Genomic DNA, 25,229 nt, shown 5'->3' with positions numbered 1-25,229 from the left:
CCAGCTGAGCACAGGGACAGAAAGGGAGAGGAATGAAAACAATGAAAACCCCGTCCGCTTTCGAGTATTTTCTGTCCCCAGCAAAGCAGCTTCTTGCTGCCCAGGCTGATTCTGGACCAATACCCCACCGGCCAAGCTGTTTGTGTTCCCATTTCCTTCATCTGCTGCCAGAAAAAGAAAAATTCAACAATACAAGTGAGGCAAAATATTTCCCAGAACCGCGCTATTTCTCCCAAAAACTTCACCTCACTGCCAGCACGGCCAGCAGCGGGGGAGGAAAAACAAAGGAGAAAATCCCGACTTTTAGCAGCATGAAATGTTTTTGCGACTGTCTTGAAATTGCTCTTTTCTGCTGCATCCTCCACTGTCACTCCTGACCCAGCTTCCACCGTGACCACAAATCAAACATCGTGGGATAAACTCACTGCTCTGGCATTTTCACTGCTTGGCTCCAGTTGCGGCCACTGGCTAAGACAGACATGGCCCCAAGCACGCTCCAGTGGCTGCCTTTCCACTGGCGGCATCCTCCGGCACGCCAAGGCGGCCAAAGGATCCCGTTCTGCCACCTTTTAAGCCTTGGGATGAGTTAGGGAGGTGATGGCATCCACCAGCAGCAGCTCAGGGACAGGGCAGTGGTTTCACCTGGCAGCAGGATGCAGGGGATAACCAAAGCCACAGCACTGGGGAAAGCCTCCAGTGCCAAGGGGTGTTGTATTTCATGCCTGAGGAAACAGAGCTTGAGGAACACCAAAACAAGGAACTTCAAAAAGGAGCGGTGTTGGCCCAGGGAATATTGTTGTATGAGCTCAGCCGCTTCAGAGCGACGGAAAAAATCACGCACTGACCCGAAGGGGTGATGGAAGGACTCGGTGTGCGGGGGCTGAGCCTCAGACGTGCCACCAGCATCCACCCAAGGGGCCCCAGGGGAAGCTGGGTGGGAGTGCAGGTACCTGTGGCAACATCCCAGCACCCCAAGCTGCTCCAAAGCCCTGAAGTCAGGGAAGGAGCCAGACTTGGGGGCTCAGGTAACTGTCCCCACATTGCCCTGGCACGCTAACATCGAGGCAAGGTGACTGTCAGCTCCCAGCTTAGGCAGACTGAGGTGTCTCTCCAAAACCTACCAACACCAAGTTCCCATCTGTTCAGCTCCTCACTTTTACCCTCTGCTGCACATTTAGATGCCCACCAGGATGAAGGCTCATTTGCTTTCCACTAAGCCCATCCCTAACAGCACTGGGAGATGCAGGATGTGTCTCCCACCAGCTCCTCCAGAACCCAAGAGCTGCAGTCAGGACCTGGCTGGCAAGGAAGCCCCTGGAGGGAGACAGTGTGGATGGGGAGTTACAGACTAAAAGAATCACTCCAGCACTGGCTCATCTTTGGAAACAAGATCATTTTGGCTTGAAGGTCATTAGGAAAGGAGCTTTGTGACTTCTTTCTGTGCCTTTGCTCTTCTTCCATTAGAAAAGGAGGTCTCACCACGGTGCAGCCATGTCCTGGGCTCTGCTCAGCCCATGGTGGGGATGTGTATGTACCCACACACACACTGCGGGCAATTCTAAAACTGCCCTGGAGTCCCCCCCAGATGCTCTCAGGGCCACTGCCAGGCTCAGAGCAAGGGCTCTGCTCAGGGACCTTTGCTCCTCTCAGTCCCTTTTGGCTCTGGACTAAAGCAGCCAGGCACTCACAGGGCCACCAGGCTTCTGCATGGCCCTGAGACACAGGGCAGAGGCATTTCCTGTCCTCAGATAAAGGCAGGACCATTCCCAGTCAGATTTGCCAAGGCTCCCAGTAGCCATGCCATGGTCCCCAGCCCTGCCCATGCTGCCCCATCCCCCTTGAGCAGCTCCCTCCCTCCCCTGCGCTCTCCTCTCTTGCTGTGCCTGTGTGTGGGTGTATTTGGAAACGAGATCTTTCCAGCTGAACTGCAAAATGAAATGCAGAGATCACAACTCCTTGAATAGATTCAGTGCACACACCCCCCCCCCAACCTCCAACCTGCCCCCCATGCAAATTCCAGGCAATAGTAAAGAAAATCCCAAACCAGAGGTGAAAAAAATCCAGGTGTTTGGCAGACCAAAGGGGGAGATTGGAGAAGAGGTGGCAGGGGGGGAGGCACTGCAAAGCACTTTCCTTTCACCCCCTGGTTCACCACAAGATCTGTAGATTGACCCCCACTTGCTCAATCCTCTGAGCTCCCAGAGCTGAGACAGCCCAGCTTCATGGGGCTACAAGACAAGAGAAAACAAAGCCCAGCACAAAGCCAAGCCCAGAACCCAACTGGGATGTGAACATCTGCTGCTGGAGGAGCCAGAGCCCATTTACTGAGATGAAGGCAGAAGTGTCTCCACCCTCACTGTGGATACCCCGTGCTGGCCTTGGGCTCCTCTGCTCTTCTTTTCCTGGAAAAAGCCAGGATTCCCCTGTTCTGCTGCTACGAGCAGCTTCTGGAGAAGGGGCTGTGATTTGCCCCCATGGGAACAGCATGTTGGTGTATGGAGGGGGTTGCTGTGGGGCAGGATGCGCACCATCATAAGGGACAGGATGGAAGGAAAAAACAGAAGCATCCTGAAAAACACCCTCACCACAGCAATGCTCCACCCTCACCATCCAGGCAGCAGGGCCTGAGGCAATGGGTGGGAAGAAGAGGAGATTTGGGGGCTCAGAGCACCATTCACAGCCTGGGACTCCTGCACTAACACTGGCTGTGCCAGAGAATGGGGTGGACACACACTGCTGAAAGAGGAGTCACACAGGCAGCGGGTTATCCCCTACATGAAACACAGCCCAAGAGGGGAAACACACACCTCAGCTGGAGGAAGCACCTTGTCACACAGGGATGCTCCAGCTCAGCTTCTCCAGGGGAACATGAGAGGCTAACTTGGCCCTTGCTGCCACCATCCATCTGTTTCCCAAGCTGCTGGCCCTGTGTGCACCACACGTGTGGGTACAAAGCCCCAGGACATTGAGGACACTGAAATGTGAAATGCCCTGTGCCACCCCCATGGCCAGCAGGGTTTTGGGTGCCTGGGGTCAGCTCACATCCACTGAGTCATCAACAGAAGCATCCACTCAGCACCGACGGCTGAAAGGGAAGAGCTCACCCCTCTCCCCAGGCTCATGGATGCACAAAGCCCTGGGCCAGGGCTGCTGAGGGGCAGGCTGAGAGGCCCATCTTATCTCCCCAAACAACTGCCTAAGGGGCACAAAATCCCAAGGACAGGAAGAAAGGCAGTGGATAAGAATATGAGACTGCAGCTGTGATCCATCCCAATTCCAGAGCCAAGAAACTTCACCTGCATGTCTCCTCTGACTTGAATCAGGCCCCACAGCCTCCAACGCTGAGCCAGCCATGGATTACAAACAATAAAGCAATTTATACAAGGCAGAAACCTTCAGGAATTATGCTGCATGCTTGCCATGTAGTGCAAAGACATTCCCCTCTGCATGTGGCTAGGTCCTTTGTCAGAGGAATTTGGATTTTTGACCCTAGAAGTCAGGATGAATCTCTAAAGGAACATCAGAGACAGACCTGCACAGTGATCCTGAGCAGATTATGGTCTCAGGGGTATATCCTGAGACATATTTATGGCCCTCCAAAGCAAGATAAGTCAATAATCACATACAGTAGCAGTTACAAGTCAGATATTAATTTAATTCCTTTCCTCCCTATCTGCCCGGATAAACATTAATTCAATGGCGCATCAGAGGGCTCCTTTATTTATCATTCTTATTGGAGTTTTTTTTTTCTCCCATTAAGGCAGAATTGTTACAGCCAGGCTATCTAGACATGATGGTTCCCAAATTAAAGACATTTTGCATCCAACACAGGCACAGGGACCACCAGCCCAGATCTGGGATTCATGTTATTAGCAGCTAGCACTGATGTGGAGGAGTCTGATTAAAGAGCAGCCCATCAAACACACTTAGAAGCCTCATTCACCCACAGCAGAAGGAACAATTTATCCCTACAGCCCCTGTAGCCAAGAAGGAGCAGAGACATTTGCTCCCTTCCAGAGGATCCATACAACCTGGCCCTAGGAGCTGCACACCCACACACAGCAGAGCTCCCACCACCTTCTCCCCTTCCCAGAGTACAGCTCTTCTCAAGACTAGTCTCAACTCAGAGTTAAAAATGAACCTTACTCATGATTAACATCCTTACTTACATAGCGTGGCTGGCAGCTTAACACCAAATAAATGTTTTGGCAGCAGGAGTCGCAGGCATGGGGGCGAGCCCTGCCCTCCAGAAGGCAGCTCCAGCCTCACCAGGGGTTAAAAGCACTTTCTATTTGAATTAACAAATCATCAGCAAGCCCTCCTCGCCATCTGGGCAGGGGAGGGCTGGGCCGCTCTGGCCACCAGCATCTCCCAGGGAGCACAGAGGCCATCAAGAATGCAAGAGGAGGGACTTGGAAACCTGACCTGATTAAGGTGTGAATCACAGGAAATCCTGCAGGCAAAAACCCCCCTGGGGGTGGTCGGACAGCCAAGGTGAGTGAATCCCTGTGAGATTCCCAGTTCCACTGCTGCTGCCCGTGGGTTTGCCTTCAGCCCCCAGGGTCAGGGAGCATCTCGAAGCTGATTCAGTGGATGCACTGGGGGAATGGGAAACCTCTTGGAAGAGAACCAAATTAGAGATAAATGTAAGGATGCTTTGCACCAGAAACCCAGTAAGTGTGGGGCTAGCACCTGGATTACAGTAAATAAATCCCCTTTTCTTTATAAGCTAGTCTGTGCTTCGCACCAGAAACCCAGTAAGTGTGGGGCTAGCACCTGGATTACAGTAAATAAATCCCCTTTTCTGTATAAGCTAGTCTGTGCCAAGCTCCAAGCTCTCAGTCATCCCCTGTTTAGCATTTTGTTCCCATTTTCAGCCCTCTTCTGCTCTCGCCCTTGGATTTTGCATCCCGGCAGAGAGGGAGAGAAAACCGGGATGACACAGGTGACAAGAAAACCCCAACACCAAACAGCTGCCAGTGCCTTGCACCTAGGAAACCTGCTAAAAATCCCAACCAAAACAACATTTCAGGCACAGAAGCCAAACCAATGGACAATTTCTATCCACTTGTGACTAAACCAAGTCACGGTTTGGGGCTGAGTCAGGGGCACATCCCAGTGCCATGCACGTGTGCCAGGCCCAGCCCGGCTGGGGATGCTGCTCCTGGCACCCCAAGAGCCCCTTTCCCGTAAGGCTCTAACCAGCACCGCCACAGCCAGCACAGAGAGCAAGCCTCAAAGCTTCTCTCAGCAAATATTCAGGCTGAAAAATGTGTTTTTCCATCTGCTCGAAGCTTCTTTGCTGGGGCTTTGGTAGGAAGCAGATGTGAGAGCATCCCAAAGCACGACCAGTCGTTACTCACTCTGTTATATAAAACCATGTGAATTTCCTCTTTTTTTCTTTTTTTTTTTTTTTTTTTTTTTGTGTTGTTTTGTGTTTTTTTGTTTGGTTGGATGGGTTTTAGGGGCTTTTTTGTTGTTGTTTCGGTTTGGTTTTTTGTTTTATTTCTTAGCACCAGGCCAGATTCCTGGGTGAGAGGCCAAGGCTGAAGAAAGCCAAAGCCAAATGAACCCAGGTTGGGGGAAACCTCTGCATGCATCACCATCCAAAGAGAACATTTCACATCTAGGTTGCTCAGCAGAGAGCCAAGGCACAGAGGAAGGGAAAGCCACGATCTGGCCTCGTAACAAACCCAGAAACACTTAGGCCTCCTAGTTAACTAGGAAATTCAACCCTCTCCAAACCACAGCGAAGCTTCAAAGCCCTTCTAACCTGACTCTGGATGCTCCTTCCACAGTTCCCCGTGGACGGCCCCGTTCCCTCAGACTCTACTCCCAGCCAGCAAAGCTGCCGGGGGCAAAGGCTCCCCATGGGTCCTCTGCCAAGGGAAAATGATTTCATGATCCAAGTGAAAAAGCCATCAGGGAGGTTCATTTTGGTCTAAGGTTTTGCTCCCTTCCAGCAAAACAGTAGAAAAAAAAAGGAGTTGAGTAAAAGCTGGGCAGGGAACTTGGGGTAATCTGAAACTTGGTTTTTTCAGAATGGGGGGGAAAAATGAAAGAGAGTTTAAAATAAAAAATGTAAAAGCAGAATTTTTCAGCACAATGCCAAAGCTTCTGCAGGGGGTGCAGGGGGAGAAGAAAGCAGAAAATTTTCTGTGCATCGTAAAATCCTGGGCATTTCTAGACTGGCTCCAACAACCTGCATTACTGAGCAGGGCAGAGAGCACAGAAGCCAATCAAAGTGAGAGCAGAGCCATGGGAGACACGTCAGCCCCAAGGATGAGCGGTGGCTGGGGTGGTCCAGCCCCATGTCTGCCCCTCCTGTCCTGGGCACGGGGGCTGGGGAGAGCTGGGGTCTCTGCCCCGGCTCCTGGCCCCACATGAAAGCAGCCCCACACGGGCCATTCACTGCAGAGCTGCACCCGATGACCCCTGTGCGTCCCTTCTGGCTCAGGATATTCTGTGCACTGATCTCAAGCGAGTCTCCAGAGACGCTCCCCAGCCCGCAGGAGAGCAGCGTTCCGGATTTCCTACAAGGAGCCGAAGCTGTCCCAGCATTGCGGGGTCCCCGGGCAGGACGGGGGCTCCCCTCCCTGCGATGACATAACCACGGACTGCATGGGGCCGAGCCTTTGTCTGTGCGCCGGGAGACAGGGAGGGAAAGCAAGCAAGAAAGAAAGAAAGAAAGAAAACTTCTGGAAGTCATTATGATTCCTCTGCTCCAGTCTCCTTTTTGGCAGACAGCTTCCCTCTCCCCTTCCCTCCCCCCCACCCCACCCCAGCCCGCTTCAAAATGCCAGCCTATGATTTTTAAATGAGAAAAAGCTGCGCTGTACTCCAGCACTTGGATAAACTCCTACACAAACTTCCAGATGTGACACAACAGCCTGGAAGGGGGAATTCGCAGAAGAATCTCCTTAAAAAACACATCCACACGCAGGGAGCAAAGGCAGCGCCGGGCTGCCGGCACAGCTGGGCCACGGACGGGCCCAGAGGTCGCTGGTGAGATGAGGTGTCACCCAGATTAGGATCAAGCTGCTCCTGGCTCTTCCAGGGAGGCAGGGATTACAGGAACGCTGGCCACTGCACCCAGCTCTGGGAAGCGAACACCGCCTCCTGCTCCCGCTGAGCTCCCAAAAGGTTTGTGAACAGCAGGGAAGAGGATTTGCTGTTATTCGTCTCCTGGGAGGAGGGAAATAACCACAGCACCTCTGTGCTGCCCTTGCTCAAAGGTGATGGGCTGAGATCATCACGCAGGAGCTGAGCGAGCCCAGGGAGGCGCCAGCACCTGCCCAGGATGCTCCATCCAGGATGCTCCATCCCAGCCAGGAGGGCCAAGGCGCTCTGGGGACCCCTTGGTTGGGCACCAGCCACACAAGCCAGGCTTCTCTTCTCCCCAGGAATCAAGGAAGGGGCACAGAGAGAGCAGAGGCTCGGCAACAGCGGGAGAAATTCCATCTGTCTAGGGAGGGGGGAGGCATCAGCGGGTGAACTGGGTCAGGGGACAGAAACAAGCTCAGGTGCCCTGGCGTGGATCAGACACAGGTGAAGCAAGTGGATTCTCGTTCCTTTGTGGGGTTTTTAAATTAAAACAAGATCCATTTCAGGTCTGACCTCTCAAATCAAAGCGTTTTGCTTTGTTAAACTCAGAAGTGAGGCTGGAACAAATGTATAGAAGTGTATATAAGGACACCACATGCACTTGCCCCAAAAAACACTCTCTTTTGATAACAAAAAAATGAATTTAACCCTGCATTACACTCAATTCTTCAAAGAGCAGCATAAGCAGTGTCTGGCTCTCCCCATGAGCTGACATGGCTGGGGAGGGAGTGAGGACACCCCAATCTTCCACAAGGTGACAGGGGTTCCACTTGCCCCTGCCCTCACCACAGGCATTCCCATGAGAAGGGGTGCTGGGGGGCACTGCTGGGCGTGGGGAGCCCAAACCACGACACAGCTGAGCAGCCTCAGGTCTCACCCCCACCAGGCAGGAGGGTCCTGGCTCTGTGCAGTCGGACACACGAGCATTCCCTCCCTGAAGGGCTGGATCCAGCCAGGGCAGCACAGAGTGGTTCCAACACAGACCAGGGCACAGGGTGAACTCAGCAGGGGCTGACTGTGCTCTCAATGGGGCCAGCACTGCTTTCCATGAAGAACCAAGCTCTAGCACAGCAGCTCGAGCCACCCTGTGAGCCAGCCTGGTGCAGATCTCAGCTACACTTTGGCATGCAGCCATGGGGATTCCAGACCCATTCCTAGAGGTGTCTGGGCATCTGCAACTTCCAACAGGAGTTGGGGGCAATCAGTTGTCCCCAGGACCCAGCTTTGGTCACCCACCTCTTCCTGTTGGGGAGTGAGCAGAGCCATGTGAGGCAGCTGCTGGAAGAGTCCTCTCTGCTTTATTGCCGACAGAATGCAGGGCTGGTTTCTGTGACCAGATCAAGATGTGTTTCTTTGTCAAAGCCATTCCCAAACCCCCATCCCAGGGATTGTGCTGCATAGCAGCCAGGCCATTCCCAAACCCCCATCCCAGGGACTGTACCCCAGAGCAGCCAGGCCATTCCCAAACCCCCATCCCAGGGGTTGTACCCCAGAGCAGCCAGGCCATTCCCAAACCCCCATCCCAGGGGTTGTACCCCAGAGCAGCCAGGCCATTCCCAAACCCCCATCCCAGGGGTTGTACCCCAGAGCAGCCAGGCCATTCCCAGGCCCCACATCCCAGGGATTGTGCTGCATAGCAGCCAGGCCATTCCCAAACCCCCATCCCAGGGTTGTACCCCAGAGCAGCCAGGCCATTCCCAAACCCCCATCCCAGGGTTGTACCCCTGACCAGCCAGGCCATTCCCAAACCCCCATCCCAGGGTTGTACCCCTGAGCAGCCAGGCAGGATGGGAGCGCTCCTCCTGGCACCACCCAAACCTCCCCTTCCCAGAGAGGGAATTTGCAGAGCTGCCTTTCACCCTCCAAACCAGGAGGAAAACACCAGGATTCCAGCCAGGGTGGGTGTATCTCCCCAGGAATGGCACCTTCCAGCAGGGTTTTGCAGGGCCCCATTGCCGTGTGCTGCTTTCCAGGCAGCAGCGCTCTGCAGGCAGGCGGCCGTGGGGGATGAGGCAGTTTCCAGTAGTACAATAGATATCACAGGCCCTTTCAGTTACACTGTTATTTCTCTATTCAGAGCTCTTAATGCCAAGTGGTAGCATCCTCCCCACTTTCTCCATCCCCACTCTTCAATCACTCCACAACTCTCAAGAAATAGCCTCGTTTCTTGTCTCTGATCAGAGGAGCAGCCTGGCACAGACCCTGATACAGCCTTTCATCTTCCCATCATTCATGGTGCTTTCATTTCACAAGTGAAAGTCAAGTAACCAGCTTGCCTCCTTTTTCCTCCCCCTTAGAAAATCCTGCTTCTCCTCTCACAGCCTTTCCAGCACACACACCAGGACACCCTGTATGTGCCACAGCCCTTCCCACCCCTGAGCCTGTGACCACTGAACTTGTCCCTGCTCTTCTTCCCTCTTGACCCAGGCAGTTCTCAACCAGGGAAGAACCTTCCACCCCAGAGCCACCAGGAATATGAAGGCTGTCACCCAGGCTCGTCCCCTCAGCTCCTCATGGCTCCCAGAGAGGTTTTCACTCAAAGACCACAGTGGAGTGGATGGAGAAGACATGTTGGCCATCTGGTACATGTTTAGAGTTAAAAATCCCAAGGTTTCAGGCTCTGGAAAATTCCTGCATCAGGACAAACTTCATGGCCTCTTTCTAGACCTAAGGAAGAGGAGAAGCAGGAGAGCAACACAGTGGCCCACATCTCTGCTCCAGACAGCAAGAGAAAAAGCTTCCTGGTCCAGGCAGAGAATGCTCTAGACAGAAACATGGCAGAAAACCCCCAAAACCACATCAACAGGACTTTGCATCCCTGCTGGATACTCAGCACCTCAACCATCACCCTCCCCTAACCCGGCCTCAGGTACCACAGTCACACCAACTGCCTGGACAGGGATATAGAGCAGAATCCCAGGAGTTCCAGCTGCACTTCAGGGGCACAGACTGTCGTTCCTGGGAAAGAGTGGGTCCTGCATCTCCTCCTGATGCCCCTCCTGATCAACAGTAAATTTTATCACTCAGATTAGAACACTGCAAATCTGCCTGGAAACGCCACAAGCTCTGCATCTCCACAAGCACAGCTCAAACCAGAGCCCTCCCATCCAGTTTCTGCAGGAGCCAATGCAGAAAGGTAAAATCCACCTGAGGGAGTGGCAGAAGGCAGTGAAAGCTCCAAACTCTGCAGAGCTGGGGCAGGATTCACCACCCACTCAGCCAAAGCACTGTCACTCCTCTGCAGGGCAGCTGGTGGCAACAAAGACTTTCCAGCAACATGATTACATGGTTTTAACACTGAGGCACAATTCCTAGAAGGTTACAGCCTGAGAAGGGCCACCACACTAAAGAAAAAAAAAAAAAAGTAATAAATATAAACACGAGCAGGCTCAGGTCCAGCACTGGAGTGGCAGAAAGGCAAAGGGATGAGCAACACAATGCTGTTCTGAGCAACCCAGCAAGTGATGGGACACAGTGCAGGTACCAAAGTAGCTATGTTCCTCTCATCTGAAGGCTGAACTGGTTTTTGTTGTTGTTTGTTTGTTTTGTTGTTTTAAAATAAACTCCCCCAATTCTGGGTCAGTAACCCTGAAAAAAAACAGCTGCATGCTTACATGACTCAAAGACCCACAGCATCACCCCTGTGGCCCCAGGACTCCCAGCAAGATCCTTTCTCTGTCAGTAACAAGTGAAAAATTGGTGACAGAAATCCCAGCTAGTCGGACTGCACGTAATGCTCCTCCCTGACTCACAGTGCTGTTTGCAGGTGCCCACAATACCACTGATTTTCCAAGGACAAAAGTTAATCAGATTGGTTTTGCAGCCACAGAGGAGAAAACATATTTCAAGCCATTACTGGGGTGGGGGACTTTGCTGAAAACACTAAAACATACAGGTGTTAACATCAGATTCAAAATAGCATGTCAAAGGTTAAAATTTTTTTTTTAAATTTTAAAAACCCATAAATACTTGGAAATATATTTAAACCAGTAATCATAAATACTATTAGTCTTAGTAGGCAACAAGAGCACACTGACTTGCAGCCTGTCATTAATATTTCTTTCCAAAACAGAAGGCTTCACAAAGTTGTTAGATTTGCTATGTTTAAATAAAGGCAGTTTGAACTGCTTAGCTGGCCTGAAAGAGATCTGTGGAGAAGCTGCTGAGGGTATTCATGACTGGGAAGAGAAATCTTGGATTTTTCCCTCTTGGGGGACATTTTAGGAGAGAAGGCAGCCTGTTTATCAGAGAATCTTTGCTGAAGCTCAAGTAAAACAATATTCACAACTCCAGCAGACCCTCACCAAGCACACCAGCCTCAGCTGAGATGTAGTCCTCAACAGTTCCCGCATACCAGGAGTGGAGAAGGACTAGCACAAGGCATTCTGGTGCTCTGTACCATGTAACATGTCCTCCGTGCTGCTGCACAGCCTCTCCCCCTCCAGATGTGGGGCTGCTGCCCACACTGCTCGCCTGCCTCTTGCCGGCAGCCCAGCACGGCTGCGGGAGCTCCCCAGGCAGCCTCTCCTGCACCAGCCCCTGCTGGAAGCCACATCGCTTCACTTTATTTCATTTTGGGCTTTTGTTTCTACAAATAATAAATGAAGCTGGAATTTGGCGATGGTAAAATACTCGGAATGCTAGAAGCCATGCGGAAGCCATGTGCTGGTTGCAACTCAACTCCAAAGGGAAGCTTTAAAGACACCAAGACTGTGAAAGAAGAAATTTTTCTATTGTCTCCTCTATTTCTCCCTCCCCCCCACCCCCCGTTTTGAAAGCTTAAACTTGACTAAAGCGGCTCGGCCTGTGCCAGAGCAGACAGGGAGCTTGGAAGAAGATCAGAAGCCTTTGGGGGGCCGTGGCTCACCCCAGGATGTGACAAACAGCTGCCCTTGGCCAATGCCCGCCCGGGACCATGACCCCCACCCCGCCCCAACCCGTCCAGGCAAGGAGCATCCCCCGGGGATGGGGCCGAGAATGGGCCCTTGGACGGGCCTCAAGCACCCTGAATTGTTTAGGGACCCTGGAGCCGGGCAGCAAACCAACCCCCAAAACCTCCGCCTCCCTCCAGACTGCACCCGTCTCGTAAAACCTCAGGGAAAGGACCAAGGAGCCTAAAATGGGCAAGAAACGGGGTCAAGAACGAAAAACCGATCCACAAGGGAAGAGAGCGGGGTTAGGGTCGCTCAGTGTGTCCGGGGAGCTGGACCAGAGACGGTCGGTGCCCTGGGGGAGACGGTCCCCAGCAGCTCCACTCCGAGTCCCCGTGGAACGGAGCGCTGCAGCCCGCGGGAGCCGAGGGAGGGGAGCCCGCAGGAGGGGAGCCCGCGGCGCGGCACGGCACGGCACGGCACGGCCCGACCACCCCTGCAACAGCCCGGAAAACTTCCCGGGCGAGCAGCGGGGAGGGGGGGGAGCATCGCCGGGGGCCGCCCGCTACCCCGGGGACGGCCCGTGACGGGTCCCCCAAAGCCCGGCTCCTTCCCCATCACCCGGCGGGCCTCAGCCAGGTGCTCCCCGCCCTGCCGGCCGCTCCGGGGCCGTGGGGGCCCCGTGGGGCTTACCTCGCCGCCGAACACCTGCAAAGGATACGGGTTACAGACCAACCGGAGGCACCAGCTCCGCGGCCGGCTCTCCTGGCTCAGGTAGAAAAAGACGACGGGAGCCAGCGCCGGGTAGGGCAGCGTCTCTGCCTCCGAATCGCCGCTGCCCGCCTCCCTGTCCCCCGGCCCCGGCTGGCCCCCGGCCCCGGACAGGTCATTAAGGCGGATGAAAGTCTTGGCTCTGCCCGGCTCCGGATCCTCCTCGGCCGCTCGCGGTCCATCTTCGTCCATCCTCCGGCCGGCGGCCCCGGGGGAACCGGGGCGACGCGGGGCGAGCCGGTGGGACGCCTAGAGCGGCGCGGCCATGGCGGGCTAGGGGGGCTGGGGGATGCGGCGGGGCGGCTTCAGCGCCGGGGTGGCATGGCCGAGCGAGCCGCTGCCTCTCCCCCCGCCGGGGCCGGGCCGCCCCCCTCGTCCTGCCCTGCTGTCTGCGGGCTCCGTAGCTCCTCCTCGCCGTGCCTTCGGGGGCCCGAGCCGCGGGCAGGGAGGCGGCGGCGGGGCGGCCCCCGCTGCCGGTGCTGGCCCCCACCCGGGGGGCGGCCCGCCCCTAGCGGCTCTGCCTGTCCCCTCTGCTCCCCAACATCCGCCCGGGGCGATGGGATGCTGCCCGGCGCGCCGGGCACGGGCGGTGGCAGAGGATGCTCCCGCGGCGGCCGCGCCGAGCCGAGCGCTCCGCACAGCTGGATCCCTCACTCCAACTTCAAGTCCCGGCCCCTCCTCCCCCCGCCGCCAATGGGGGCTCGCCCTCGGCCCCCCGGCGCCTCCCCATTGGCTGTCGCGCCTGTCCGTCCGGGGGCACCGCTGGCCGGCAGCGCGGTCCCCGGCGGGGCTGGACGGGGCGCACCCGGGGCCGGGCAGCCGCTGCCCCGCGGGGTGCGGGGGCACCACGGGGAGACGAAGCGCCGAGCGCCGGGGGCAGGGAGGAGCGGGAAAGCCGCACGCTGCGTTAGGCGGAGGCAAGCCCCGGTGGGACACTGCAGCACCGGGAGAAGGGAGCCGGCGGGAGGCGAGAGGGAGAGATGCGGCGGGAATAGACCGCCCCGCCCGGTCTCTCCTGCGGGAGAGAAGAGCGCCAGGAGAGCAAGGCCGGCAGGGCCGAAGTGCCGAGAGGGCTGCAGGAGCCGGAATGGAGCCCTCCCAAGTGCTGCCTGAGCCTGGCAAGAGATCCTCGCCCTGCTGCGGGTCCCCAGGGGTTGGCTCCTGCCCCGTCCTCGCCGCCCCAGAGCGGAGACCGTGCTGGTGAGCTCGGTGCGTGTGGGTCACGGCCCGGCCTTCCCCCCTTGCCAGTCTCCGGCTGCTCGAGAGCGGCCGCCCCGTCCCGAGCCGCTCGCCCCCGGCCTGCCTGGGCACACGAGCAGCCCCAGGGAGGCTCGGCCCGAGGCGGGGAAGGGGACCCGTCACCCCCAGCCGTGGGAGCAGCCGGTCCCCCCGGTTACCCCCGCTCGCAGGACGCGGCCGGAGCTCCCTCTGCCGGTGCGAGTCCCGGCCGCGGCGGGAGCCGGCCCCGACGGCGGGGGACAGGCGGGGGACGCGCGGCCCCGAACGAGGGGCACGGGCCGCTGGGCGCTCCCGGCCGCTACCGAGTCAGACCTTCCTCCAGCGGGACCCGAGCAAAGGATTTTCTGCCACCAGCCGGCATTTTGACATCCACAGGCTGAGCCAGGACCGTGCTTCTAAATGTTTAGAATTTTTTTCCACTTTAGAAACAGCTTTCTCACTCTTCCCCAGTAGCCGCTCCATCATATTTTAATAAATGTGAGCACGTCCTTCCCAAGAGCTCCAGCTAGTCCAAAAACACCTGCAAGAACAACAGGCAGATGCTCCTGTCTGACCCAAAGTGCCTTCTCTTGGCCAAATCCTGCTGGCCTGGGAGCACACTTGATCTTGGATTCACAGCCTGTGCTGTCCAACCTGAGACAAATCACATTGCTATTGGCAAAACTTCAAGGCCAGCCAGGCTCTGCTGCAGAGCTGTGAGCGACAGTGTCCAGGCAGAGGAGATTCAAACCCCACAGCCCTCTGTGCAGGGCCAGGAGACCCTCCTGCAGGCCCAGAGGCGCTCTGGTGTGACAGCACATGGCATGTGTGACCCCAGGGGAGTGGAGAGCCCCTGACACAGGTGCTAAGGACAGGGACTCCCATTTTTTCTACAGGTTTCTGTGCGGTTCCCCCCTCTGGATGCAGTGTGTGCATGGAAGGGGCAGAGCTTGGCTGTCTTTGGCTTCTCCCTGCCACAGCCAAAGCACATGAGCACGCCAAGAGCCCCTGAGCCCCCGGGCAGCCCTCCCACAGTGGGGCACGCACCAGCCCCAGCTCCCTGGCACAGCAGAGCCCGACAGCTCGGCTGTGGTACAAAGGCAGTTCCTGGGAAGGTCCACAAACACATTTGCATGTACAAGGTGCAGTCCTAGATCAAGCAATTTCCTTGCTACACATGTACAGCCTGGTCACAGCTGCTTTTGATCCGATTCTCTTTGTATCCCAATAATGTACAGAGAGCCTTTGTGTGTCGGTCTGTTTATTTAAATGGATTTGGAGCAAACATTTTTTTAAAGCTGAAGCTTTGAGCCTCTAAGTGGGTTACCAGATTATATGCTGTCTTCATTTTAATTACATTTGGCTCGTTTTGTTTATTGCATACATTTTCAAGAATTATGCTTACCGTGAGAATTGAAAGCATTTTGCTTTAGAAGATACCTGCCCTATAAAGGGATCAACATCACACAGGAGAGACGATGCAAACCTTCCCATCTCCAATAGCATTCTCCCTTCAACTAGGACAGGAAAAAAGGAAGAGGATATACGGTCTGTCAAGCCTATATTTAAAGTGAAGCACTCAAGGAGGATCAAGCCTGCACCACCAGCCTAATGGGAGTGTGGCACAAGCTAATACTAAACTAAAAAGATGTTCTTGCTAGGGGAAGAGTGATCTTGGCTGTGGATCTCTGAGAGCCTGGCACAGCCCAGCCAGGATGTTCATTTGCCCAGCCCTGTCTCAGGGGGTGAGCAAATGAGCATCTCCTTCCCAGCACTTCTCCAGCCCACTGCATCTCCCCAGGGAGCCCTTCCCTTGTGCCCAGGCTAGACCAGGAATTTGTCTTCCTCAAACAACAGGGTTTGTTTGAGGGGGACTCAGCTTCCAGACAGAAGTGGAGTGATGTGGGCAAGGACAGGGAACAGAGCTCCAGCCCAGAGCCTTGATGAGAAGGATGGAAAGCAGTAAGAAGTGACCCCGGAGACCAGAGCTGCACATTTAGGGATTTGGGATGTAAATGAGTGGAAATTTCAATACAGCATAAGGAACTAACGAGGTCACCTCACATGCACAGTCCTGGCCTTCTAATTAGACCAAAGATAGCACAGGAGAGAGGGGATGAGGGTGAGCCAGGGACAGCTTAAATAGTGGCAGGAATTATAGTGCTGTGGTGGTTTTGGAAGGGCAAGAGGAAGGGGACTCATGCACTGCAACATCAGTTATGCCCTCAACAGCAGTTGTGATGAGCACCAGATTACTCAGCAGACCCCTGACAGGGACACCTGAGGAGGAGGAGGAAGAGGAAGTAGCCCTGCTTTCATTCCAGCACAGCCCTCTTACTCTGCTCTTCCACATAGTTTAGGAGATTTCTGGGGAGAGCATAGCCCTGCACTCTCTTCCTCAGCAGTCCTTCTAGGAAAAGCATTGTGAGCAACATTTCATGTCAAGGGGGAGATTTAGCCAAGCTGATGCTCACCAAAAATGGCTCTGGCCCCAGCATGGTAATGGGATTTGGAATCAGCCATACAGGAGCTACTCTGAGCTGCAACAGGGAAAGCCTACATCTGTAACCACTTTGGCAGGAGGAGGATTGCAGACAGCCTCAGCAGAGAGGCTCCAACCCGATGGGAACCAGTCACTATTTGTTTTGCTGTTGACACACAGCTGCAGTAGCTGTGGGTGATTTTAATAAGGCAGGACAATATTTCTATCAGTTCTGGGAGCTATAGATGGAACCCATACAGTATCCAGCTCAGGGCTGAATGATTAATCACAGCAAGGTCCAAAGCTCTTCTCATGCCTTGGAACCGGATAGAAAACACACATTTTGTTTTGGATGTCACAGTCTGGGGGCAGAGCAGGCCTCCCACAAGGAATTCAGAGACTCAAGCGCTGTGGAAGAGCACTTTGAGAGCAGCAAATCTGCTCTGTGCCTGCTCCCCCACCCCACCAGTGACAGCCAGTTCTGTGGGATCAGAGTCCTTGCTGTGCAAAGCGGCTCCTGGCTGCCCTGTCAGTGAATTGACTCCCTGAGAAACACCATTCACGCTATTTGAGCTGACACAGCTGCAGCAGAGACACCCACCAAACCCAACCTCACACAAACCCTGCTTTCCTGCCCTCCCTGCTCCTGTGACCTGGCTGCTCCTCCCAGCCCCAGCCCCGACACAGCCCTGCTGGGATGCTCCTACCCTCAGTACCTACAGCTCAAAGAATGCTTTCCCCCCTATGGACAGCAGTGGAGGATTGGGAGGAGCAACAGACCGGCCCCACATTCCAAACAGCACAAACCAACACCGTAACTCCTCGTAATCCCATCCAAACATCTGATTTCCCTCAAGAGGTCCTTTTGCTCTGTCATCATCTGGACACGTTTGTGCTCTTCCCAGTTATCCCATTAATGCCATGGTCTCCCCAGTCTGGTGCTGCATCCCCAAACCCCAGGGCTGGGTCCTGGCACCAGGAGCCACCGTGGAGGGTTTGGGAGAAACTTAACAAAACCAACTGCTGGAGGCCATAAGCAGAGCTTCATCTTTCATTTTTTTTTTCCTCTTTAATAGATGGGTTTATTGTATCTCTCAATCTTTATTAAATGAAGAGCCAGACAAGTAGTTGGAGGCAATATATACTATGGCATAAAGCACCACCACGCAAATGTGCAAGGGGACGTCTGTGACCAGAGCAATCCCCTTGGTGTGCATGAAGGAATTAATAATTTAGGCTGAGGAATGCTTGTTGTTGGCAGATGACCAGCACTTTCCTACATGATCAATGTGTGCACCTTGACTTCTTGGTACACAATCAATCTGTGCCTGAGCACGGCCTGAGTTTTGGGAACTGCTTCGTACGCGAGGGCTGAGCAGCCTGAGGCTGCAGCACCGATGTGGCTCATTCCCCTGAGAGAGCAAGGAGCTGACCCGAGCCCATGTTTCAGCTCTGGGGTTCAGAACATAATTTATAATAAAAATCTCTTGGCCCCCACCATCCTTAAAAAATTTACATTCCCCTTCACAACCTCTATTACCTGCAGAAAACACGAAGAGGAGAGGGAAGTTCCCTTTCAAGGCAATTCTGTCCGGGCAGATTGGGTGTTTTAGTGGTTACATCTTGGCTCTGACCATCATAAGGCACAAAAACAGACACCACCTCACCCCCCCCAGACAGCACACAAGGACCCAGCACTACATTCAATATTGTCCCTGTTAAATGTCCTCTCGCATTTACCATGGCTCCCTCCCTCCAGAGAGAAAATAATCTCTGCTGAATCCAGCAAAGATCAAGGCAGGTGCCTGTCCAATGCCCCAGAGAGGCTCTGCCTTGCTCTCTCCCTGGACATGGAGCCTCAGCCCAGCTTCTGGCTTGCTCTCAGTGCTGCTCTGCACACCCAGCTCTGAGGGATGAGGTTTTGGAGGAGCAAGCCCTGCCCTGGCACCCAGGCTCACCCCACTGAGCACATGCTGAGAACCAGGTCTGCCCCATCCCAGCCTGGGGCTGCCTCAGGTGCCTCTCCTGACTGGGCACCATTATGCAGTGCCAGGGGGCAGAGCACACCCCCAAGCCTCCAACCATAGAGTTATAGAGCATTTTAGACTGGAAAAGCCCTCCAGGATCAGCAAGTGCAATCATTAATTCAGCATGGCCAAGCCCACCATGAAACAACATCTGTAAGTGTCACATGCACACACCTTTTATCCTTTTATATCCCTCCAGAGATGATGATTCCACCAGTTTCCTGGGCAGCCTGTTCCGATGCCTGACCACCCTTTCTTTCAGTGAAGAGACTTTTCCTAATATCCACTCTAAACCTGCCTTGACACAACTTGAGGCCATTTCCTCTTGCTGTTACCCAGGAGAAGTGACCGACCCCCACATGGCTACGACCTCCTGCCAGTTGTAGAGAGCAATAAAGTCCTGCTTGAGCCTCCTTTTCCCCAGCATAAACACCCCCAGCTCCCTCAGCTGCTCCTAATAAGACTTGTGCTCTAAACCATCCCTCAACCCCCTCAAATTTGCATTTCTCGCTTTTTTCACCCAAGTTCTTTGGCTTTCATTGAGTCCCCACTAAGCAGGAGCACAGGGCACGAGCAGTGCACCAACCCTACTGCTATCAGCAACTCCCCCTCTAATTGAATCTTCAAATCTTTCTGACAGGAAGAGACAGGAGGGAATCCAGATACTTATTGCCAGGCCCTGGATCCCCAAGCTCTGCTGCTGCCAGCTCTGCTGAGCGCTGGGATGCTGGTGAGCACCTGCCTTGGCCCCAGCAGTGATAAAAGCACCTCCAGCACCCCAGGAAGCTCAGGAAGGCATCCCCAGAGATCAGAATGGCCTCAGAAAGGAAGGGTATAAGGCGCCAAAAAGAGAAAAGAACTGAGAGACAGGCAAGGGGAAGGGCAGAGGCAGGGGAACACCGGAGAGTCAGGCAGGGGAACCAGCTGTGGAGCTCAGCCTTGGGCTCAGCAGGGATCGGGACACTAAGACCTCATTCTGCACGTGCAGGTTGGCAAGAAAAGAAACCTTCTAAACAACAGCAGCACACCCAGAAGTCACTGCCCTGCCCTCACAGCAGCTCCAAGCTCAAAAAAAGCCCCTTGTCTCCATCAAAGATTCCAGAGGCACCCAAGGGATCACCAACCCCTCTCTACTGGCACAAGAGCAAGAGGTCTCAGCTTAATAATTCTGCTTGAGCTCTTACCTGAGTGCTCAGGAGCTCCAGCCAGAGAACACCTTCACCCCAGAGCTACCCCAAACACCCTCCTGCCCCTGGGTCTGCTGAGGAACAGGTGGAGCTATGATGGCACCTGCTGAGCAATTGAGCAAATTGCTAATTGAGAAAAGGCAGACATAGGAGGGGAGAGAGTAGGGAGAGGGTAGTAGTTCAGAGTTGGTGGACAGTCACAAAAAAAACCCAGATCTTGGCCCATATTTAAAAAAAAAACCTCAAAATTTTCCCTAGTAAAGGTTGTTTTCTACCACCTCTGCCACCACAGAACAACTGAGCCCTGATGCCTTAGGATTTTAGCTTTTATATTTTTCAAACCTTGTACTGCTTTAGTGTATAGTTCTAAACTCCATATAGAGTGTTGGTATTGTCTTCACATTTTGGTGAGACAAGACAATTCCTCTAGGCTTGAAACTCAAGCACACCCTACTGCCTCAGGCCCAGAAAAGTATAAACAAAAGTGAGTTCAGGGGGGAAGAGCAACCCGGGGGAATGTGACTTCATTACCCGAAGCTGTAATTGGATGATTAACCCCTGATATGTAAAATGTGAAAAACACCAATCACTTGTTTTTAAAATTTTTACAAGTTTAATAGTAATAAAATGGTTAAAAAGAATAGTAACACAATTAGAGTAATAACAATTTGGACAAATTGAATTAGGACAATATGAGACAATAAAAACAAAGAGCTACGGACGTCCGGGTACCTTTTTCTGGGCATCACGAGCCTGAAAAAGGACACCTGTTAACAAAGGATTAACTCTTAAGAACAACAGCCTGTTGCATATTCATACACTTCATACATGATGCATAAATTCCATTCAAACACAGGATTCTCTCTGGTCTTCATCAACTTCTTCCCTCTAATCCTAATAGTCTCTTCAAAGCGGGAAGAAGGTAGTTTCTTCCGATAAGAAGGCAATAAATTCTTTTTCTCTGAAAGATCTAGGTGTCCTGTGGCTGCTATCTCGCTGCAAGTCCTTTCTGTTAAACAAAGCATCTTATATAGCATGGTTTCTATTTTAACAATTTTTATAACCTAAAACTATATTTAACACAGTACTTAAGAAAATTAATACAGCATTGCTTTCAACACAACACATATAATATTCTTTTTAATATTTGCGAAAAGCCAATCATAAAATATATGCATTTTTCACATAAATGGACTGAATTTACAATTGCCTGAAAAACTCATGACCATCGTCCATCTTGGGTGTAGCCTCAGAGGTTTCTGACTGCCCAAGGTACCTATTGAAGGCCTTTATTAAATACCTACTCTTACTCTCTTAACCTTGCCTAGCCTCTGTTCTAGGTAGCCATCCCAAGGCATCAGCTCCACCTCATGTAGGTCAAAGTCATTAAATCCCTGTGCTAGGGCTGTGCTGCTGTGGGGAAGGGGGTCACATCCCTCCCCAAAGAGGCCGACTCTGTCCCCTAACTCCCAGCTCTGGATGGCAGCTCAGGTGAGCACCACGCTGCTCACAACCTCTTCCCCAGCCCTAAAACAGTAGCTGCCCTCTCCAGCTGGGGAGAAAATGACCCAAATGTCTTTAAAATAAGTGAATATTGAATGAGCACGTGGCACTGATAGCAATGACTGACTGACATGGGACAAATGCCTCCCTTTCTCTGAGGAGCAGAGAATAGCTAGGACAGGGGTACAGAGAAACCTGACCCTAGGGGAGCCAGGAGGAGAGGGCTCAGGGCAAGAGGGATAGTGGGGCTTTGAGCACAGACCTGCCATCTGAGACCCAGGTACCCCAGGGCCAGGCCAGCAAGGTGCTGGGTTGTGAGCAAGAGCTACTGCCCTCCACCCTACTGAACATCTCATCCCAGTGAGTGCTGCCCCGAGCTGGCAGCTGCAGGCTGGAGCATCTGGGATGGCTGGGATGGCAGCTCTTTCCTCCAGGGAGGGGTTCTGTACCTACAAATGATCTTGGCTGTGAACTGGAGGCACCCCGAGTGCCACACCCCAAACTTTGCTCCTTCACTGCTTAAGCCCTGTCAATTTTATTCATATTCCATTTCACCTGTAGGAACTCTTGATGTGAAAAACAGGGCTTTTTTACTCCTTTCCTTCTGATTTTTTTAAATTTTATTTTATATAAGGCCTCTGCTGGGAAATCTTTGTAATTAATAGCCCTTTAAATAAAATATAATTAAAAATAATGTGGAACATGACAAAGCCTGCCAGCAGCTGGCAGTGGGGGTGGCTGATGGGGGGCAGTGCACCTGAGTGGCTGCAGACACAGGTGCCCAGGTTGCGGTGTGGGGGCACTGCAATATGCTGGGCTGGGGTCATCCTGGTCTCACTTCACTCTAAAGCAACTTCTACATCACCAAGAGCACTTGGACTCTCTGTCTCACCTGTGGGGACATTGGGGTCCTTCTCATCACCCTCCTGTGCGAGATGGGGCATGGGTGGCTCTGCTGGGACAAGATGCTGAACAAAGTGCTGGGGCAAGTGGAGACCAAATCCCACCCTGCAATGGGTCCATACAGACCCAGGGAGCCTTCCTGGATAAACAAGTCTGATTTTGACACTGTTAGAAAGCCAGGCACAGAGAACTGGCATGCTGAACCCTCAGTGAAGCCTGTGCTCCTCAGCCATCCTCTTGCAGGAGCTGAGCACTGCAGAAGCATGGAAGTGAGGACTGGCTCATTTAAATTTAATGCTGGTGAGGAGATCTTCCTCCACCTTCCAGCAGAGAGCAGATGCTCTGGCTTCACATCGGCAAGGCATCTCTAAATCACTTCCCCAGCAGTGATGTCATTGTTTATAAGTTATTAGTTACTATTTCATAGGCAAACCTGAAATTTTTCCTTTTTAAAGATACATTGAGATGGAGTCTGGGCTTCTGCTACAGAAAATATCCCGTTGGTCCCATCATTAGCCTCCTTTCAAGATCAAGGCTGCTTTCTTCATGGCACATAATTAAAAGAGCACTTCGAATTTTCAGCATCTCACAGCATCTTCAGGACGCACGGGAACCCAGGCAACAGAGGTGATCCCCAGAGCCATGCCAGGCCTGGGGACATGCAGGAAGGACAGACCATGGATGTGGTGTGAGGGGGCAGAGCAGCAGGGTGACCCCGGCTGCTCCCTGTGGTCCCTCCCCTGTGCGTGAGATGCAAAGCTGTGTTTCGTGTCAGGTACAAACAGGTGATGTGTGTACTTGTGAATGCGAAATGTGTGGATATCAACAATGGGATAGTTGCAAATTCTAATAATAACTGAGGAAAATAAAGCATGGGAAAAGGCCTTTGAACTCATCTTTTGTTTGCAATTAACCCTGGTTGATTTAGGAGCATTGGAATTAAGATGTTAAAGACGTTGCTTTTTGTCTGCATTTAATCCATAAAAAGCTCTGCAATAATAACCTTTTGAAGTATAATTTTAGAATATTACTTGTATCCTTGAAACTATAGCTTTGGAATATATGTAAAGGAAATATGTTTATCTCACGCCTTATTGAAGCAGAGAAAAACAGCTTGAGAAAGGAAGATGAACATCACCTCAAGGGTTTATGGTTTTGACCAAAGGGAAGCTGGACATCACTGTTATGAGATTTATAATCTCTGCAATTAAAAGGTGGACACACATCTGGGGAGCTGGACCCCATCAGATGGGATTCGTCTTTCTTCTTTCAGAAACTGGACTGTCACCATCTGGGGATGCTCCTTTGAGATACATCTGAGAAATTAAAATCACAATAGTGTATACAATTGTGATGTAATAATTTGGAATAAAAATTGCTGAGGAGTAAAAATTGGAAATAGAAACTGCTGAAAAAAAACCTGATGAGTGCCCCTATAAATACCTGTAACCATCAATTATCGGTGTGCAGCTGGAGGGAAAACTTCCCCCACTGTACTCAGCACTGTATTGCTCATACTTTACCATCTTAAATAATAAATTGATTGCTGCTTGAATATTGGCCTAGTCAAGCTTCTTATTCATAACATGTGCCAGCTCCTCGCCAGTGCCGCTGGGGAGGCGCTGGTGGCACCCGGGGGGCTTTTAGCCAGTGCCACACGTGTTAGCTGGATCACACCGCCTGTGGGTGGCCTCTCCCCGGCATGAATCATCATTGCCTTCGCGAATCCCCGGGCAGCACCGCAGCTCTGCCGCTGGGGCTAACCCTGCGAGGGGAGCGCTTGGTTTGGGGCTGCCCACGGACAGAGGCACCAGGGACAAAATGAGACTCCCATGGGTGGGGCAGGGCTGGCAGCGTGGGAGAAGGGCAGAGCTGGTGGCGATCCAGCTGCCCTATGGGTGCAGGGAGCACAAGGGAATGTGGTGCTGAGGAGCTCCACACGACCAGGGCAGTCCAGCACCAGCCCCATGCCCCTTGTCATGCTCTGCACACCAGTACGTCCCTCCATCCTCCCTTTTCCTGGGGTAACGAGTGGGTTTGGACATTCCAAGGCATCACAGCCCCAGCCTTTCCCATGGGAGCTCTCCAAGGAACAGCCCAAGTCTTCACACCACCCAGGGATGGGGCAAGGGACGAGCAGGTGCCCCACACCAACCCTCCAGCAGCCCCACAGCAAAGCACAGGGCATCACCATCTGCCTCTGGAGAGTTGTTGCAGTGGAAAGCCTGGACACAACTGTGTCCCAAGTGGCTTCATCTCCCCAGCACAGCCCTGGGCAAGCCCCTACACACCAGACCTGGCTACAGCACTCAGTCATCCTCAGCAAGTCTCAAGACCTTCCCCAAGATCTACCTTCCCACAGTACCCAGGTCCTCTTTGCTTAGGACAGACACAGCTCACCCTCATGGGGACCAGCTACCACCCAAAAATGACCCAGGGTTTCCCCCCACCATGGGCCTGACCCATTTCACCACCTGAGTGTCCAGCTGTGACAGCCCTGACCCGGCCCCAGCATGGACCAGGGGATGCTTTAGTCCACATCTCCACTCAAGCAGTAGCACAGTGGAGACACAATCCTGGCTTTATTTCATCCCAGTTGGGTCCTGGTCCCCCAGGACAGAACTCTCCCAGCCCTGGAGCTGCCCCTGCCCTTCTCCTGCCCTAGTTCCTGCCCATAATGGTGTGAGCAGATACGGAGCATTTGCATGCAAAGAGGAGCCAGCAATGAAAGGGAACATATTAATGCTCCCCTAACCAACTGAGAGGAGTTAATGACATCAAACTGGTTTGTTGTTGTTGGTTTTGATTATAATTTTTTTAAGCTCTGGCTTCTATCTGTCATTACTGCTATATTGCATAACCAGGGAGAAATCTGAATGAAGTTAATACCTGCGGAGTGCAGTGCAGAATATTCATGTACTGTGAACCAGAATGAGGCAAATGTGAATCTTTATTACCAGTGGAGGTTGTTAAATATTTTATTTTCTGTTTGAGACATGCTGTGACACATGAAACTCAATTAGAATATAACTAAATCCCACTCTAAATTATAGATAAATGACAACAAATGAAGGGGAACAGCCTGAGCTCCCCAGTGCATAGCCTGGGGAAGCAAGGGGGACAGCTTTGAGAGGAGGACAGCCCCCTCAAGACACCTCCATCC

General features: G+C 53.0%; 1 protein-coding gene across 1 annotated transcript in view; it reads right to left on the bottom strand.

Annotated features, from left to right (window-relative positions):
- CACNA1G (calcium voltage-gated channel subunit alpha1 G) overlaps nucleotides 1-12,938 on the bottom strand; it is a 144,346-nt gene extending 131,408 nt beyond the window's left edge. The window contains exon 1 of the mRNA XM_059485667.1: nucleotides 12,697-12,938. Coding sequence (XP_059341650.1) covers nucleotides 12,697-12,938 — 242 coding nt within the window. The remainder of the gene's footprint in view (nucleotides 1-12,696) is intronic.
- Nucleotides 12,939-25,229: the final 12,291 nt, after the last annotated feature.

This window comes from Ammospiza nelsoni, chromosome 19 (assembly GCF_027579445.1).
Source record: "Ammospiza nelsoni isolate bAmmNel1 chromosome 19, bAmmNel1.pri, whole genome shotgun sequence".
In the NCBI taxonomy this organism is placed as follows: Eukaryota; Metazoa; Chordata; class Aves; order Passeriformes; family Passerellidae; genus Ammospiza; species Ammospiza nelsoni.
The sequence above is the reverse complement of the archived record's forward strand: the minus strand, read 5'-3'. Positions and strand labels throughout refer to the sequence as shown.